General features: G+C 38.0%; 1 protein-coding gene across 8 annotated transcripts in view; it reads left to right on the plus strand.

The window, feature by feature from the left end:
* The first annotated feature begins 220 nt into the window (after window positions 1-220).
* sptbn4b (spectrin, beta, non-erythrocytic 4b) overlaps window positions 221-17713 on the plus strand; it is an 85038-nt gene continuing 67545 nt past the window's right edge. For 4 of the 8 annotated variants that reach the window (XR_001425077.1, XM_015033293.1, XM_015033303.1 and 1 more), the window contains exons 1-4: window positions 221-532; window positions 12119-12276; window positions 13305-13456; window positions 14171-14344. Coding sequence is in view for 7 of the 8 variants with exons in the window: in XM_015033293.1 (XP_014888779.1) it covers window positions 12132-12276; window positions 13305-13456; window positions 14171-14344 (471 nt within the window). In the remaining variant the exon portion in view is untranslated. The remainder of the gene's footprint in view (window positions 533-12118; window positions 12277-13304; window positions 13457-14170; window positions 14345-17713) is intronic. The other 4 variants (XM_015033261.1, XM_015033268.1, XM_015033286.1 and 1 more) reach the window with 1 other exon arrangement.

A 17713-nucleotide genomic window follows, 5' to 3' on the forward strand; every position in this document is an offset into this window, starting at 1 on the left:
GTCACTGCATGTATGCTATCCTGACAGTGTATGGCTATCTGATAGAACAGCGGTCATTTTCTCAATTTTGTTTTCTATTTTTAAGACCCCTATACACACTGACAATATCTGTGTGTTTAAAAAAAAAGGAAAAAAAAGAGGATTTCATGTGAAGCGCGCCCCCTGGTGGCTGCTGGTATAATTGTACTATTCTCTCTCTCTCTCCGCACTGATGCTGCTATTTCTCTCCAGCATCACCGGCGGAGAGGAGGAGGAGGAGGAAGAGGAGGACGTAGCGGCTGTGTAAGGTGGAAGCGGAGGACCTCTATGGATATCATCATCGCCCTCCACCGGCTCTCCACCGACTGCAGCTCCCGGCCGGCGTCTCCCGCTGCTGCGGCCGCATTGTCCCCGCGCCGCACGCTCCGTGCGTTTGTCCCGATGAAGCGTTTCCTGCGGTAGAGGGGAAGACGGAGCCTCCCCCCAGCATTCATCCCCGCTCCGCTTATCGATCCAAACCCGAGCAAGCAGCAGTCCGAGGGCGAATCTAACGGTAAGGCCCCAACATTTCCCCGCGGGGCTTTAAAAAAAAAAAAAAAAAAAAATTAATTCTTATTTTTACTGTGTCATTCCTTGCGTGAGAGGAAGGACTCGAGGTGCGGGGTGTTTTTTATTGCAGGGAAGCCGGCCTGCATTTGGGTGCAGGTTACCGCAGTGATCCGGTGGACTGGACGCGCTGTTTGACGTGTTCACACACATGTGTTACGTGATCCACGCGTGGAAATAATTCACACGCGTTGGCCGGCTGTTTTTGATCGTCTTATTTATGAATAGAAAGAGATTGGGGAGCGGAATGGCGGCCTAGTTCGTGGAGTTTTGTCGTGTTGCTGCATCTTTTTGGGCTTCTTTAAGGCCCTCAACTTGCTGTCGTGCTCAGTGTGATACTTTATATTAGTTTGGTATCAACTATTGTACGTCGTCTTGCAGCACAAACAGCGTGAGCAAACGGTTAACAGCAGCGGTGTCCAAGGTGTGGTGAGGGGACCATTTCCAACCCAGGCACTGATTTTGTGTGGCTCATGAAACAAATTTTCACCAGGAGACTTTATAATTACTTAATCAAATTAATTGTTATAGAGAAAATATTACAAAATGTTACAAACATGCAAAGTAATTAAACTAACTAATTAAACTGTCAATATTATATAAAGTCAAAAAAATTTTAGCATTATATCACAGAACACTGCAAATACACAAATAACTTTCTGAAATTCATCAACATTTCTGAAGAAACGCAAATATCTTAGCACACTTGAAAAAAGATCAAACTAACTTACAAGTAACTGTTCAGGAAGAAAAGGAGCTTCCATGTACTTTTTTAACAAAGTACATGTTCCATTAGTAGATTATTATTCCCTTATAATAATTAAGGAATAACTGACTTACAACAAGATAAATAAGACAAAAATAACTTACAAGTAGCTTTTCAGCTACATATAGTGTAATAAGACATTTGCACTAGAAAATATATAAAATTCTTGGTAAGATTTTGTGTTTTTGCAGTGTATAATGTTATCCCTTCATCAAAAACAGACCTGGAGTGTTGCTTTGATTCTTCTTTGCATGTAATATTCTTCAGTGGTTCTTGTTGCGGTGCCCCACAGGCGAGGAGGGGAAAGTGAACCAAAGCAGCTGAAAATGTAATAAATGTTGCAACTTTGGTCTCAGTCAGACAGTCGACTGAACTATCAGCTGGGAAAAAATAAGCTGCTATTGTACACTGCATACAGCGCTAACCAGCTGACCAAACGTGCTGGAGCTCAGTTTTTGGTTGCTAGGTAACAGGGTAGAGTTCTGCTGGGGTTGCTAGGTGACTGGTTTTAGAAGCAGTTGAAGCCCAAATGGAAGCACAAACATTTGCAAAATGTGAATTCTGATTAATATTTCCCCTATGAAATTAGACCAGTTGATGTCAATGAGAAAATGACATCAACTGGTCATTAAATAAATTTAACCTGTTGTTACATTTATTTAGTTTGGGCCAAGATGTGTTGCTTTTTGACACTTTTCAGCCTACTTCATGTTGCCAGAAAGGTTCTGTTGTAATAATTTCCTGATTTTACAAATGTGGCTCCAAAAATATTTAGTCAGTCGTCCTTAAGATGAAAATCTCTGGATGTTGTTTGATTCTATAGGAATCTCTGCAATGTTTGTGGTTGATTGGATTAAACTTTTCTGTCTCACCGGGTCAGAACTGGGCGTGTTCTGCTGCTCGTTTACAGATGTTTGTTTTTCTTTTTACTCTGCTGAGATGAAGTGAGAGAAAGTGACTCAGTGAGGTGTGTAAAATGTGTCAAAGTTGAAGGATCTGGTGCTTGTTTGTGAAGCAGACAGAAAGCTGCAGCTGTTTTAGAAAGATGATGGAGGATTATTTGGGTTCGGATCAGGAAAAGGATTTTAAATTATTATTCTCATCCTCACCACTGTGTCAATATTTCTTCTTGTATTGATGTAATCCACAAAGAGCTGGTTTTTAACCAACATCAGGCTTCGATGCTGCAGCTAAATTTGACCTTTAAGGTTATTGGCACCAAAAGTGATGAGAGCTCAAACTAAACGGACCCTAAAAACTCAAGATGGATGGAAAAGAAACAATCCTAAGATTTTATCATGATTTATTACTGGAGGGACAGAAAACTAACAAATAAACTGAGCTGCAAAAATATTCATACCTACTGAAACTTTGCACATCTTGTGTTTCAGCTTAAAATGGGCGATACATTTAAGTGATTTTGTAGACCATACCTTAAATATTCCAAAGAAAATGCAGGTGTTGCGAAGCAGCCAATCCAGAAGCGGCATACCAGTAGAAAAAAAAAAAAAAAAGTTTCTCAATGAAAAGTTTTTTTACTGGAGTGAAATTAGTTTATTTCACCAAACTGAAATGGAAACACTATTTTTTGCATCATTTGAGTCACATGGTCAACAACAGGATGTTACTACTGGCAGAAACCACAAAGAAGAAGACAGGAAGAGTAGTTGGAGGATGATGGTGCAGCGTTTTTTTGTTTTTTTTTATTCACCAAAATGATATTAGTGAAATATTGATAAATTTTCCCAACATTTGTACTGAAAACGCTGCTCATATGTTCCTGAATTTGATCCTGGAGTTCTGGAGACTGGTGAACTTTTTTTACTTAAAGTTTGACTTAGACTGAACTGTATGAATGCTTATTGATGGAAACAATGGTGGCTCGTTTCTGTCTGGTTCCTGTTAGACCTTACAGACATAAATCAGCTGTCTGTGACTGATTAAAACTGGCAGCTGTCGCTCTTTCTTCACTCTGTTCATCCTGGTGAAACATTCCTTTCTTTTTCTTCCCTTTCTCCTAATTCTCTTTATTTAATCTCCCTTTTCCGTGTTAGTTTATTTCTTTTAATCTCTATTCTCCTCTCCCTGTTTTTGTCCCAGCCTCCCTCCAAGTGTTTTCTGTCTCGGCTGATTAAGTCTGCATCCCTCCTTCTTCCTCTTCTCCTGCAGCATATCTCTAAATTTAACCTCTAAATAAAAACTGATGGTCAAATCCGTCTGCCTTATTCTGAGCTGCTCCAGGATCTTGGTGCTGCAGAAAGTCCGTCTCACATCTGAACAGTTTATCATTAAACAGGAGATGTATTTACATCAGCATCTGATGCAGAAGTATTAATACCTCTTTAAAGTATTTCAGTGTGATATATTTTGTTTTTCTTTGGCTGTAGACCAAGTTTGTTAACTTTGAAAACGTTTAGCATACTGAGCTTCTCCTAAATAAATGTTTTCACAAATACTTTGCACCTCTTTTATAACATTTTGAGTTTATTTAGTCTATAATAATTAATTACAATAATTAATTGAAAACATATCATTTATTTGGCTGTCTGTAAACCTTTAGCTGAATAAAGTTTGACATCGGTGTTGAAATTAAGAAATGCACATGTAGACGTTTGTATTCATGCTCTTATTTTGAAGTCCATTTACACAGCAGATCTGTTTTCCCTCTACATGTTCACACTTTTTTTAGTGTGTGTTAGCAGAACTAGAGCTTTAGGGCGAATGCAGCTAACATTTTAGCTAGCAGTGCTAACTACTGGTTTTTATTCACCTGAAATGCAGCCAAAGGTGCAGCAAAACTAGATTCATGTTCGATGCATTAAGAAATTTAAGAAATTTGAAGGTTCTTTACTTGAAAAACTACCATTGCTTATTCTTTTCACATTTAAAATGTTTCTAGCCACCATTGTTACCAACATGGCAAAAACGGGTTCTCAGATATCTTAAGGGTGTTTTCACACCTGATAGTCTGGTAGACTTGGTTCGATTTGGGACCAAAGTTGCAACATTTGCTGCTGTCCTCTTTCACACTGAACTGTGTCAAACCTGTTCCCCTCCTCGCCTGTGGGGGCGCTGCTCCAAGAACCACTGAAGAAACTGAGCTCAACTTCCTTCTTCACCAAATGTAAAGAAAAATGTATTGGCGTCAGATTTTAGCAGTTGTAGGATTTCTCTTTTGTCTTTAGCTAAAGAATATGAGCCATACCTCCTGCTAGCGCTAGGCTAACGCGTTTGTTTTGGTTGTATTTACCCAGAATGCCCTGCACTGTAGTCCACTTCCTGCTGTTAGAGCGGTCTCCAGTCCGACTGATGGTCACATTTGCATTTGAACCGAACCAGAGTTCGCTTTAACTGAACCCAGACCGAGGTTTGCTTTTGTTTTTTGGTCTCCATCAGACAAACGAACTGGACTCTGTAGACAAACAGGAGCTGGATCAAATCGGTCTGAACAGGGCTGGTGGGAACGCACCATAAATCTCACAGAAAACCAGCGACTGTGAACACTGGGCACAGTAAATTTTGGCAGCTAGACGGTTCCACTGCAGCATTTGGTGACCAAAAGAGTTTTCTTCAAGGGCACCAGCTGCTTCAGAGTCTTATGAACTGAAAACATCCGAGTGTTTGTCTTTGCGGTGACTTGTTGGCTCTAAAGAACAACTTTTTACGGCGAGGCGAGCAGGACAGTGGCAATGGATAATAAAGGTGTGTGATTGGGGGTTTCATCATGATGTGATGTAGTTTGCTCACTAAGAGCGGCTGCATCAGCAGACGAGGCGATAGTAACGCTCATCTTCATCATGTGGTTGTTTTGGTCCAGTCTCAAGGTTTTGTTGTTTTGTGCTTTGTCAGATTTTTATCTCTTATTGATGTTGTTAAATAATTGTTTCTATTTACCTCTTACTTATAAATTATTCAAGCATTAAAAAGGTTCTGTAGCGTGAACTATGGTGCTGGTGCTGCTTGACTGGAGACTGCTCTAAAAGCAGACTACAACGCAGGGCATTCTGGGTAAATGCGACCAAAACAAACTTGCTGGTTTAGCGCTAGCAGGAGAAATTACTTGTTGGTCTTTTACCAAAGACAAAAGAGAAATCCTTCAACTGCTAAAATCTGACGCCACTCCAATTTTATTTACATTTTGTGACGAAGGAAGTTGCGCCCAGTCTCTTCTTCTGAGGTTTTTGTGTCGTTTCTTGCAGTGGTCCTTTCTGCAGCGCCCCCTATCTCCCAGGCGAGGAGGGGAACAAGTTCACTTCAAAAACACCAAATTTTACCAACTATTTTAGTTTAGTTTCTAGTGCAATTATCTTAGTACACTTAAAATAAGACAAACCTAACTTACAAGTAGTTTTCTTCATGATTAGGAGCTTGATTTAAATAAATAATTCCTTAATACTTCCCGACTCAGCACAGAAATGGATAACCAAACACAAAATCAACCTTCTTCTACACAGATCTCATGAAATGTCACAGGAGAAGATCTGGATGTAAACAATAAAAAATGAACAGAAGTAGAAATGTCGGGTTGGATTTCACCTCTTTCTCCAGGTGGCCGCCATCTTTAAGCTCTCTCTGGTTTGTAGGACGGCATCGTAAGAGAAACGTTGTTTACTCAGAATGAGCACTTTGTTTTCCCCCACAGTGGTTCCAGTGGGTTTGCGTGATTACACTTCAGATGCTTTCAGCAAAACAGTCTTACAGAATCCGCTGGATTAGAAATAAATACCTGCTTTCCAACATTTTTGTGCTGAAATTGTATTTAGGGCTGCAACTATCAGCAGTTAACACAACAGTGTCTTCTGACTTGTTCTACTTTAAGTTGAGATATTTAATCTAGGAGTAAACAGATATAAAGTATTTCATTTTTCCATGTATTTTAGCTAAAAAATTAAAACAAAGGGTTTTTATCTGTTAGAGCACCTGCACACTTAGTATTAGGATAAATATTTATTTTTATTGCAGTAGCATTATCTCAAACTGAAGATTGTTGAAAGGTGCAGCTTTTAATTGGAGCAAAATTGTACAAGAGAAAATATATTTGTCAGGGTGATTTGTTTTAAAATTGGAGATGATCTGTGTTGAAGCTAAATATTAGTTAGCAAGTTGAAACTTTAGCTTACTAGCTAATTAGTTAGCAAGATAAATTTCTTGCGAACTAAGCACTGGCTAGCAATATTTGTTTAAGCAATATTTGTTTAAACAAATATTGCTTAAACAAATATTATATTATAAATATTGTTTGCTAACTAATATTAGCAAGCTAATATAACATTCACAAGCTAATACTAGTTAGCTTGCTAGCTACTATTAGGAAGATAACTGATATTATTATTAGTGTTATTTCTTGCTAATAATTTTGGAAGCAATATTAGCAAGTTTAGCAAGCTAAATTAGTCCACAGCTAAATATGTTTCTTGCTATTTAGTCTGGAGCTATGAACATATTTAGCTTGCTAAATAAATATTTGGTTGGAGCTAAACATTTATCTTGCTAATTAAATATTTAGTTTCAAAGTGTTACACTTATTAATGAATAAAATGTCAAATATTACTGAAAAATTAACTTTTCTTTTTTTTCATGAGAGGCTAAATAACCTAAATTGTTGGTGTTATTTGTAAACAGCACCCATAGCTTAGCATCTAAGCTAACCACGCCAGTCTCTGCTGAAAAAAAAGACATGAGAAATATTACCTGCGTTTCATAAATAATTCTGTAATTTCTTTTAATCATATTCAGAAAATATATTGGCACTATTTTCTAAAGTTTTTATTTAATATTTTTACTATCTATTTTTTGCTTAAGAAAAGCAAAGCATATGTGGTTTGTATAAACTTTATTTTGTACTTTAAAAATGCTTTGCATAAACTGAATAGTTTGTGAAATTTGCTAATAAATGCTGCAGTTAAAGCAGTCTCTTAGCTCTGCTATAAATGTGAAAAGTGAGTATTTCTAACCAACTTACCACCTTTAAAGCTGATTTAAAGATGGACTTTGTTCATGATTTTATTGATCTGATTGAAGTTTGAGGTTTAATTATTTTCTATTATTGGCATCTAGAGAAAGACTTTGGGTTTCAGTCACTTTTGTGTCTCCAGTTGTTTTAAGGCTCTAATGGCCTTTATTCATTAGCAGCTCAACGGGGGAAGGGCAAACATGCAGCCTGTCCATAAAACACACCTGATCTACCACTGAGCCGCTTTGTTGGGATTTTCTGTCACATTATGAGGAATCTCTGCAGAAATTAAACATCCCATGTGTTATTGTGGACACCCTCAGTTTGTTATGCCTCGTTTCTCACTAAACCTCCTTCACCAGATGTCCATCAATCACTCAGAGCTAGAGGGACTTCTCCAGTGTGTGTGTGTGTGTGTATTATCCCCTTTAATTATTGGACTCAGCTGTGCAAGAATCATTCAGCCTCAGGCAGGAGTTGACACCACGTCTGAACATCCTTGTTTCTCTCTTTTCTCACCACATAAAAACCGAAACAATAATGTAATTCTAAAAATATACACCAATATGAATCACATTAAGCAGAGAAACATGCATGGAGGGCTGATTTAGAAACCACCGGTCCAACCTTTTACACCACATGTGTCAAACATGAGGTTCAGGGGCCAAATTTTACTCTACGCTTCCTGCCCGATCATGACCTCTTGACCCCTGATGTGATGCTTTTGGTCAGTAGAATCAAGGCCTGTAACGTACTAAATGATATCATTCTGCAGCTTGACACAGATTCTGGCCAGAAGCTTCTTCTTCTGTGGTGTCAGAGAAACATGGAGGTGTTGAGCTGCAGAGGGAGAGACTTATTAGGACTTTAGTTCCTGTGAAGCATGAAATGTCCCGGCCAGAAATAACTCTGCTCTCCTTCGTTTTGGCCTTTAGGCTTTTGTTTCACGCAGAATTACCGGTTCCACAAAAACGTGTGAGAATTTAATTTAGTTGTGACTTGACTGATGTCCTAGTTCAAGTAGAGCTGGGCGATGAAACGATAACATATATGATGGGGAATAAATGTATCGGCTAAGAGAAGTGCCTGTGTTGTTTCAGATGTGCTTGTGCGTCTGATTTGTGTGCGTACCGGAAACACAACACAAAGGTTCCTGCCTGGGATTTTTGTGTGTAAAAAAAAAAAAATAACTATAAGAAATTAATACTGTTCACCATTTTAACAGGTTAGAAATCGATGTAATTATTTGTGTCCATAAGTGTCCATAAGATAAAATTCAGTTCAAAAATACTTTATTGATCCCAAAGAGAAATTAAATGTTGTAACTCATTTTAATTCAAATTTTTACGTACTTTTAAATAGTAGAGGCTAAAAATATGGAATTAAAAGTCAGTAATATCAGATAATTACTGTTAATTGCCATATTTAAAAAAACAACAATAAAAATTCAGTTAATTCAAGCACATTTGACAGAGTAAATAAAATAATCAGAAAATCCATTAAAATAGGCAATTAAGCAAATTAAAAAAGAACAAATTAAGTTAAAAAAAAAGTTCTTCCAGACGTAAAAACGTACTGTACTCTTGAAGCAGTTTGTGCCGTTTTGTATTTTTAAAAACTTGAAGTGAAACAGATTAAGCAGCGTATCTGTGCTGCTGCTTTTCATCACATTTATTAGCTCCAGTTTGCAGCTTATTTCTCCTGGTGTTCTCTTTCACTGGCTTCAGTTACTGCAGTCCCTCGTCTGCCTGATCATCAGATAGAAAGCTCCGTAATGCTTCGCTGTTTTTCTCCCCGGGGAAGATGGCTAAGTGCTCCACAGCCCCGCCTCCCCACAACTCACCCACCATGCTGACATTTCCTTACTGGCCACCGGGTCGCTTTTGTGCTTCAAGGGACGCAACAGCAGCAAACATCAGGCTGTTATTTATTGTTTTGCTCTGAAGATGCTGGAAAAAGGGAGGAGATGACCAAGAAACTCATGGAACTGTGAAATGAGGCATCAAAATTATGGGCGTTTTGTCACAAAATGGGTTAAATACTATGACAACATATTAGGATCATTGTTGACAAAAAACAACAAAAAAGGGAGTAAATTTCCACAAGAAAAAATAATAATAAAAAGGAGATTAAACTAAAAACAATTCTTGCAAATACAAGGAAATATCTGAGTTTAAAAAGTCAAAATTTTTGCTAGAAAAAAAGTCAGAAATTCTGAGATTAATCTCAGATATTTTACTTAAAAGATGTGGACATTTCAGGGTTTCAGAAGTAGAATCTTTTGAGTTTTGAAACTTCAAAATTTTGAGATGAATCTCAGAAAATTTTTGGAGAACCAAGAAATGTTTCAGGATGTAAAACGTCAAAAAGATTCCTAGAAAAAACTCAGAAATTTTCCAGAAAAAACTTGGACATTTCTAAATGTTTCTGTTATATTTGAACCTTTTCAAACTCAAAAATTTCTAAGTTTGTTTTCTAGAAATTTTTCAAGATTAATCAAAAAAAATATTTTTTTTTTTACTTTTTTTTTTTTTTTTAGCAAATTTTTAACTTTTCAAACTCAAACATTTCCATGTTTTTGGTCATAAATTCACTCCTTTTTTTCTAAGTACATTGGCCGTAATATGCTGTCATAAAATTCAGCTTATCCACTGAGCTTTAACGATGTTATCCTTCTTTTGCTGCAAGAAGCATAACCAGAAAAGACCTTATTGTATTAATAAACCTTTACTTTCTATAAAACCTGCTCCAACATCAGAAAAGCTGTTATATTTGTAATTTTCATGTCTTGTGAAAGTTTTGATATAAATGAGGATGTAGCAGGTCAGAAGGTGATGTGTGTTCAATATTTGCATTTAAAATAATCTGTCCCTTCCCCCATTTGGCCTGCATTTGACAGGAATTGGTAAAAATATAGGATTTAATTCCCAGTGGGCCCCACCATGCATAAAACACACGTTCCCCCCGCTGGAAGAAGCAGCACGTTTTTCAGTCCTGCTAACCTCAAAGAACAAACAGAGACTGTAGTTTTTTTTTCTCTCCAAAAATGTATTAAAATTTAATGACGCCCTCAACACACTTATGGGACCCATCATAAATAAAGATGCACAGATACAGGATTTTTAAATTACAACGACTAGCCATTCGCTTAAAGGACAAATATAAAGTAAAATTCACATTGTGCATGTTTTTGTTCTACTAAAGTATTTACTGCTTAAAAATAACAACCAGCCGTGTTTTGGCAATAAAAACGGCTGGTTTTTATTGCCAAACAATAAATTAAAGATTTATTGTCTGGAAAATGAGCCATTTCAAAAAACAATGCAAAGTAATCAGCAGGCACTTCCCTGTTACCCAGCAACCCCAGCAGAGCTCCACTTGTTACCTAGCAACCCCAGGAGAGCTCCACTCGTTACCTAGCAACCCAAACCGAGCTCAGATTTTAAGCTAGAATAAATTAAATATACTCGCGTTACTGAAAAATAGATTTGGGCGACATGGCCTAAGAAGTTTATCATGATATATTTTGGTACTATTGAGATAATAATAATAAAAATTATTAAATAAATATTTATTCTTTTTAACGTAACTATATGGCTGTGAATGCATGGCAGCATTAATAGGTACACACTGCTTTTGGAAAACATTTCCATTTGAAATTAGCTTCTTTATGACACCAATTACTTAAAAAAAAGTGGTTTATATCACAAAGTAACTGTATTTATTAAGTGTTTCCAGTTTACAGATGTAAACGATGGAGAGAAAAGTAAAAAATAACATCAACCTTTTGTAATTTAAGTGAAATCGTTTAATTTCGTTGCTTATCTTTCAGAATCATTTTCTGACAGTAGTTACTGTTGGTTGTTTAATATTAATGAAACCTAATACAAATTGAATGTGATTAAATAGGTTGTTATTATCATATAATATAAATGGTTTACTAAGTCAAAATGACAGCGATTTCCTTCCAGGTGGGAAATGTTTGGGCTCATCCGGTCCTGTTTTTTAAAATTCAGAGTTTAGCTCTGAATTTTTCCATGACTGCATGGAAACTGATGAACATCGGTTTTTTGTTGAAGTTATTTTCATCGCTCCGTTTTTAGCTGTCAGAGGACGCATCACTCCCCTCCATGTTTTTAACAAACATCAGAGAGATTTTATTTTTAGCGAAGCTGCGCTCTTTGATGCTTACATTTAGAAACTCTCCCATCTTAATGGACAAGAATCACCGTTTGTATTAGGACTGTGGGTCTTTATTTGAGGCTCATTTTTAAACTGTGAATCTTTAGTGAATGTTTCTGTGTATTTTTTATATTTTTTATCTGGTCGAGGTTAAATCCGAAGTTAGCAGGTGTTTGATATTAACAGCTTCTTACCTGAGGAAGTGGAGCGTCCATTACTTCTACATATTTTGACTCAAGTGACAGTAAAAAAGGTAACAAGTACTGAAGCAGCCGATCATCATATCTGATGTAATCTGTGAAAATAATGTCATCAAACAGATACAAACATAACATTATGTGCAAATACTGGTATTCTAAAATAAATATTAGAAAACTATGATGAGTGTTAAGGTAAAAAAATGAGTTATGTGAATAAAATCATACATTAATGAAGTAAAAATAATACAATAATAAATTAGTATTATGAATAAAGTTGTAAAAATGAGAAAAGGGTCTCCTGTGTTTCTGTTACATCTGAAGCAAATAATTAAAGTTCATAAATGCTCCTTAAAATGTGTTTTCTTTAAATGATGCAGTATATGTGTGTGGTTGTGGCCTGTGATGATGACTCTGACCCTCGGTGTGCCGCAGGGCGTCGTGCGCGATGGCTAATGCCTCTCCGGACCTGGACAATGCAGAAGCCCAGCGCCAGCTCAACAACAACAACCGACCAATCGGCTCCGGGTTCTGGGAGACCGAGTGCACCAGCGCCAAACTGTTCGAGTGCTCCCGCATCAAGGCTCTGGCAGGTCAGAGGTCAAACACACCCCTCACTGTCCGTACACGTACATCAGAAAACCTCTGGGCGGATAATTCTGATTCTTTAAATATCTGATCAAAACCAAATTATTATAAGTAAAATACCGACAGACATTATGGATTTATGTATCATTTGGTTTAAAACAGAGCTGGACAAGATGGCTGAAAACTTATCACAATAAAAGCGTTTCATATTGATCTATATCAATAATTATTGATTCGTTTTTTTTGTTTTGTTTTAAATATCCAAAAAACAGCCAGACTGGTGGCGCTATTGTTCCTGTTTTATCCAGTTTTCACTTTATGAAGTAGATTTTTTTTATTTGTAAGCAGTTTTGAGGCACAGTTGGAAAACTTTAAACTGTCTGTCACCCAGCAGGCGGTTGCTAGGCAACCAAAGAGCTAGTGAGTTAGTTGATTCCACCAACCTAGCTTAGCAAGCAGCTAAAGTCTTTCCTCAACATTTCCCAGAATGCTTGGCGGTTCTGGATAGGAGTTCAGTGAATGTTCTATCTAACTTTGTTACTGGTTTATTGTCCAGGTCCAATTTAAAATATTTTAACCTTAAAGAGATGGTGGAACTGGTGGAAGATCTCAATTTGATAAATACAGAGCATTATAAATATGACATGATCATGATTTGGGCTTGTTTTGCAGCCACCAGGTAGTTACAAATTAAGTTAGTGTAGCGGCCTAGTCAAATCAAATCGGCCTGATTGAAATGCAGAAACAGGATTCCATCTGATACAGGATCACTGGAGGCTTCAGCTGCTTTTGGTGCCTCTGGGATTTTGGAGTGTTTTTCTTTTTCTTTACTCTGTTTGCTAATTTAGTTTTCATGACAGAAATTAAGACGTTTCATTTGTTTTTTTGTTTTTATGAAATCATTGAACTTGTATTAATTGTATTTCATTAATTTAAAGCTTTTTATTCAAACTTTTAAAACTAGATTTGTTTGAAAATAGTGATTCCCATTTAAAATCCCCTCCCATTGACGAGTTCCTCTCTCATTCATTAGATGAGAGAGATGCAGTGCAGAAGAAAACCTTCACAAAGTGGGTCAACTCCCACCTGGCCAGAGTGTCCTGTCGCATATCTGACCTCTACAACGACCTTCGGGATGGCTACATGCTCACCAGACTGCTGGAGGTTCTCAGTGGGGAGCTGCTGGTAAGAACGCTAACGCTAACGCAGCAATGCTTTGTCACCTTTTAGTCTCTCATAAGTAAATGTTAGATTATAGCTTCATTATAACACAGTCATCCTTTTCTGATCTTTATGTTTTAAATCAGTTTAAAATGTCTAATACATTATAATCAGCAGTGGTGGACACACTTCAGCTAATACGCTAGTAGTGTAGCTAATGTTTCGTTTAGCGCACTTAGCTTAGCATAAATTATTTTTTTCCATATAAATTCTAAACTTCCAGTTGAATAAAGTTCAACATGTCTAGGTTTTGGCCATTGACTGTTAAGAAATCTTTAAGTAATTTATATTCATGCTCTTAATTTGAAGACAGTTTATGCAGCAGTTCCATTTCCTCTCCTCCACATCTGTTTTAGTTGCAAATATATATAAATAGCGCTTTAGCATTAGCTGGACCAAAGTTCATGATCAGAGCTTTACGGTTAGAGCAGACAGATGGTTGGTATCAAAATGACTGAGGTTAGCATTTTAGCTTCAACTAAATATTATGTTGGTGTAGCGCTTTGCATTAGCTTGGTGCCCAGGGCTGATAACAGAATGTGGTGACTGAATATAAGTTGATTAAATGTTTTAAAAATCAGCGTTGGTGTTTGATTAGCTACAGTAGTGGCGTTGCAGCGATAATAGTCCCAGTTAGGCGACAGTGAGGTGGTGATGAGTCCTTCTGTTCTTCCGTAGCCGAGACCAACGAGGGGTCGTATGCGGATCCACAGCCTGGAAAACGTGGACAAAGCTCTGCAGTTCCTGAAGGAGCAGAGAGTTCATTTGGAAAACGTCGGTTCCCACGACATTGTGGATGGAAACCATCGCCTCACGCTCGGCCTCATCTGGACCATCATTCTTCGCTTTCAGGTAAATTTCAAACTCATCAAAAACTCTCGAAGCTGATCCGCTTTATTTGAAAAATGAGTTCAGGAAAGTCAGGTTGACATGCCTGTTCGATGATTCATTGAGGACCGGCGTAAGAACAGCAGGTAGAGGTGGATATCCAACGTTAGGTTAAATAAAAGTGTTGAATCTAATGGCAGACCACATTGTTCAGTCTTCTTGATGAAGTTTCTCCAGAGCTTTGGGGAAAGAGGTTCCACATGTTTGAAAGAGAAGCTTGACTTTAACTAGACCTCTATCCTTGGAGTGTTGCTGTTCGCTTTATTGATTCTTGAAGCCATGTGTCTGGTATTCTGTGGAGGAACTGCTTTCAGAGGTTGCCTGGTCTCTGTGTCTGCAGGTTGAACCCGTTTCTGGTTGTCGGGACTCTGTCATGGCGGGTCATTGTCTTTTATTTTGTTTGTGGGTTAATGGACTAAAGGACCCTGAACAGCCAAAATCCTCTCATTGTTTCAGATGATGAAAATCACATCATGTTGTTCTCAGCCTCATGTCAACATTCTGACGGAAAGTGGCTACATGTTAGCTTAAATATGGTGTAATTTTCCCATTAACCTGAAAGTTGTTTGATTTAAAATCTCATAGTTACTTCAAAAATTGTATATTTTTCATCTAAGGAGGTCACCATTTCACTTCCTTAACGCCTGTCGACTGATGATGCAGGAAGGCTCAACTACAGCCTACAAATGAAACACAATAAGTCAGTGTTGTGGAGGCTAACATAACGCCTACGAAACATCTGGACTGAGACAAACTGCCTCAGAGTTTTCATGTAACATTAAACTAGAGATATCTGTTGAAACAAATAGACTTGATTAGCTTGTGATCTACTGCTCACTATATTAGCTAGGGCTAACACAAAGCTAACACCATTAGCAAAAGCTCATGCCATTAGTAGGAGCCAACACTATTAGCATGAGCTAAAATCATTAGAAAGAGTTAATCCCGTTAGCAGGAGCTAACGTGGATCAAAACAAATGGCAAGATAATAAATGGATGTTTTAAGTGACATCCAAGCATCTTGTTGTCCTTGTAACAAACCGTTCTCATTTATTTGATAACATGTTTTTATCCTGATGCTAGCTGTAAACACCCTGAGGTAGAAGCTGGAGTTCCTTTCGGGTTGCTATTTCCAAACAGCAACTTTTTCAGCTGCCTCACTTTCAAATTGAAAGAGCTGAATGTTACTCACTGCATAAAAATCACTGCTCTGAGTGAACAGAGCTAGCTAGCGCCGTACCACCTAGCATGCTTATATATTGGACCATGAACCACACAGTAATGTCTGTGACTATTTTATTTTAATTTATAAAAACTAAACGGCATCCAAAGTAAATTGTTCTCAAATAAAGTCTGTTTTTAGAAGTCATGAAATCATGAATCCCTTTAAAAAGCTCCAGGATGTGAGTGTTGGAAATGTCTTCCTGTTTGCTCCTCTTAAAGGGGCAGTAGTTTATAAAATGGATTTTTAATGTTATTCCCTCATCAAAACATACCTGGAGTGTTGCTTTGATTCTTTCATGTAATCATCATGGTAACCATTCAGCTGGGTGGACTTGGCTCCGCCTTCAAGGACGAAGCTCCTCCCCCACTGAGCTCCTTCAGACTAGCCAGCAGCAATTAGCAAACACCTGGTGGAACTGCTGAGCTTGTTACAGGAAACGCTGGTAAAAACATTAAAGGGTTAATAGCGGAGCCATGTTGTGATGAGTTCCTGAAGGCGGAGCTTCAGAAAGAGCAGGAGTTTTTAAAGAGACAGAGGCCCAATTTCAAGGCGTTTAGTAAAGAACTAAAATTTATTTTAAATTATGTTTGATATTTTAGGTGTTTTTATAGAACTTAATATTTACTTGATTGTGCTACAAAATTTGAACTATTTTACTTAAATAATTAAAATAGTTACCTTAAGATTTTGCAAGTACATGACTATTTGTGCAATAAAGAGCCTTTCTGGTTTTCCTGGATGCTCGGCTCTTTTGTCTTGAGGATAAATGGTCTGATGTCTGACTGGTATATAATCAGCAGTAGATTATTATTTCTGGTGCGCTCTGAGCGTCTCGGTTTGGGGAAAGCGATCCCGGCTGCTGCGTCGTGTTTGTGCGACAGTGACGGCCATGTTTGGTTCAGCCTGAATGTCACTCAGGAGCCCAGAGCTACTGCAGCAGCCGGCTTCTGGTGTGTGAGTACAAAGAGCCTCCAGCTTCCCTTACGTTTGCTTCACTGCTACAGCGTTGCTTTACTGCACAGTGCTTGCTTAGCAATATTCGGCCCGTTCTGTAGATTTCACAGAGAACGGACCGACTCTGGGGACGCAGCATTGTCATGCTCGGAGAGGCTACTTGCACCTCTAAGAGAATTACTGTGCTGTTAACGTGTGTTGCCTCTGTAGCCCAGGGCACTGAGGACGAGATGAATGGTGTGTGTGGGCTGTTGAACAACAGATCCTGCTCTTCACGAAGGAAACCTTTGAATTTCTGTTTCTTTAGTGCCGTTTCTTATCAGAGCAAAAAGTTTGGTTCTGATTAGAAATGAGACGGACATGCTGGACCAGAAACTGTCAAATGTAAAAAAAAAAAAAGAAAAAATAATAAGAAAAAAAATCACTATTTTAGGAGACTAGTTCAATGCTAAATGAAATATTTATACAGCATAAATGATTAAATTTATCATGCTAACAGAGAGGTTTGGTAGATGTTCAGGTCTAAGGGTTGCTCACATATTGTCTGAAATCCTTTCTTGACATTTTTCAGTTAACCTTCGTTATGTTACCATCTGAAAGATTTCCTGGTTCTGATATTACCTGCAATGGTAGCAAAACCTTAACAGAGGTATTTTAAAGAGTTCAATGCTTTTCAACGTTTATATACGTTATAATTCTGTCAGTTGATATATAGATTATGCTATCAATATAAAATACATCTAGCTACAAAACTAGATGGATCTCACTAGCAAGCTGTCATTACGTTTTTAGTAAGATTCCCTGTTATTTACATTAAATAAATGTTTTAGCTCAAAGTTATGTGACATTTTCCTGTGAACAACAAAAGGAGGACGAGCTCTCAGCCGCCATGTGGCTTTTCATGCTGCACTTTCCCCTCCTCTCATCTCCACCGCTTTCCCTCCTGCCTCTGAGGTGAAAGACAGAGTTTGCTTTGCCAGGTCAGCAGATCGGGCCAAAGCACTGCAGTGACTGCAGACAGGCAGAACCAGGGCGAGACAGACAGGCAGAACCAGAGCGAGACAGAACCAGGGCGAGACAGACAGGCAGAACCAGGGCGAGACAGAACCAGGGCGAGACAGACAGGCAGAACCAGGGCGAGACAGAACCAGGGC

Source organism: Poecilia latipinna, unplaced genomic scaffold (assembly GCF_001443285.1).
Source record: "Poecilia latipinna isolate Pla-1442-1.1 unplaced genomic scaffold, P_latipinna-1.0 Scaffold15, whole genome shotgun sequence".
Classification (NCBI taxonomy): Eukaryota; Metazoa; Chordata; class Actinopteri; order Cyprinodontiformes; family Poeciliidae; genus Poecilia; species Poecilia latipinna.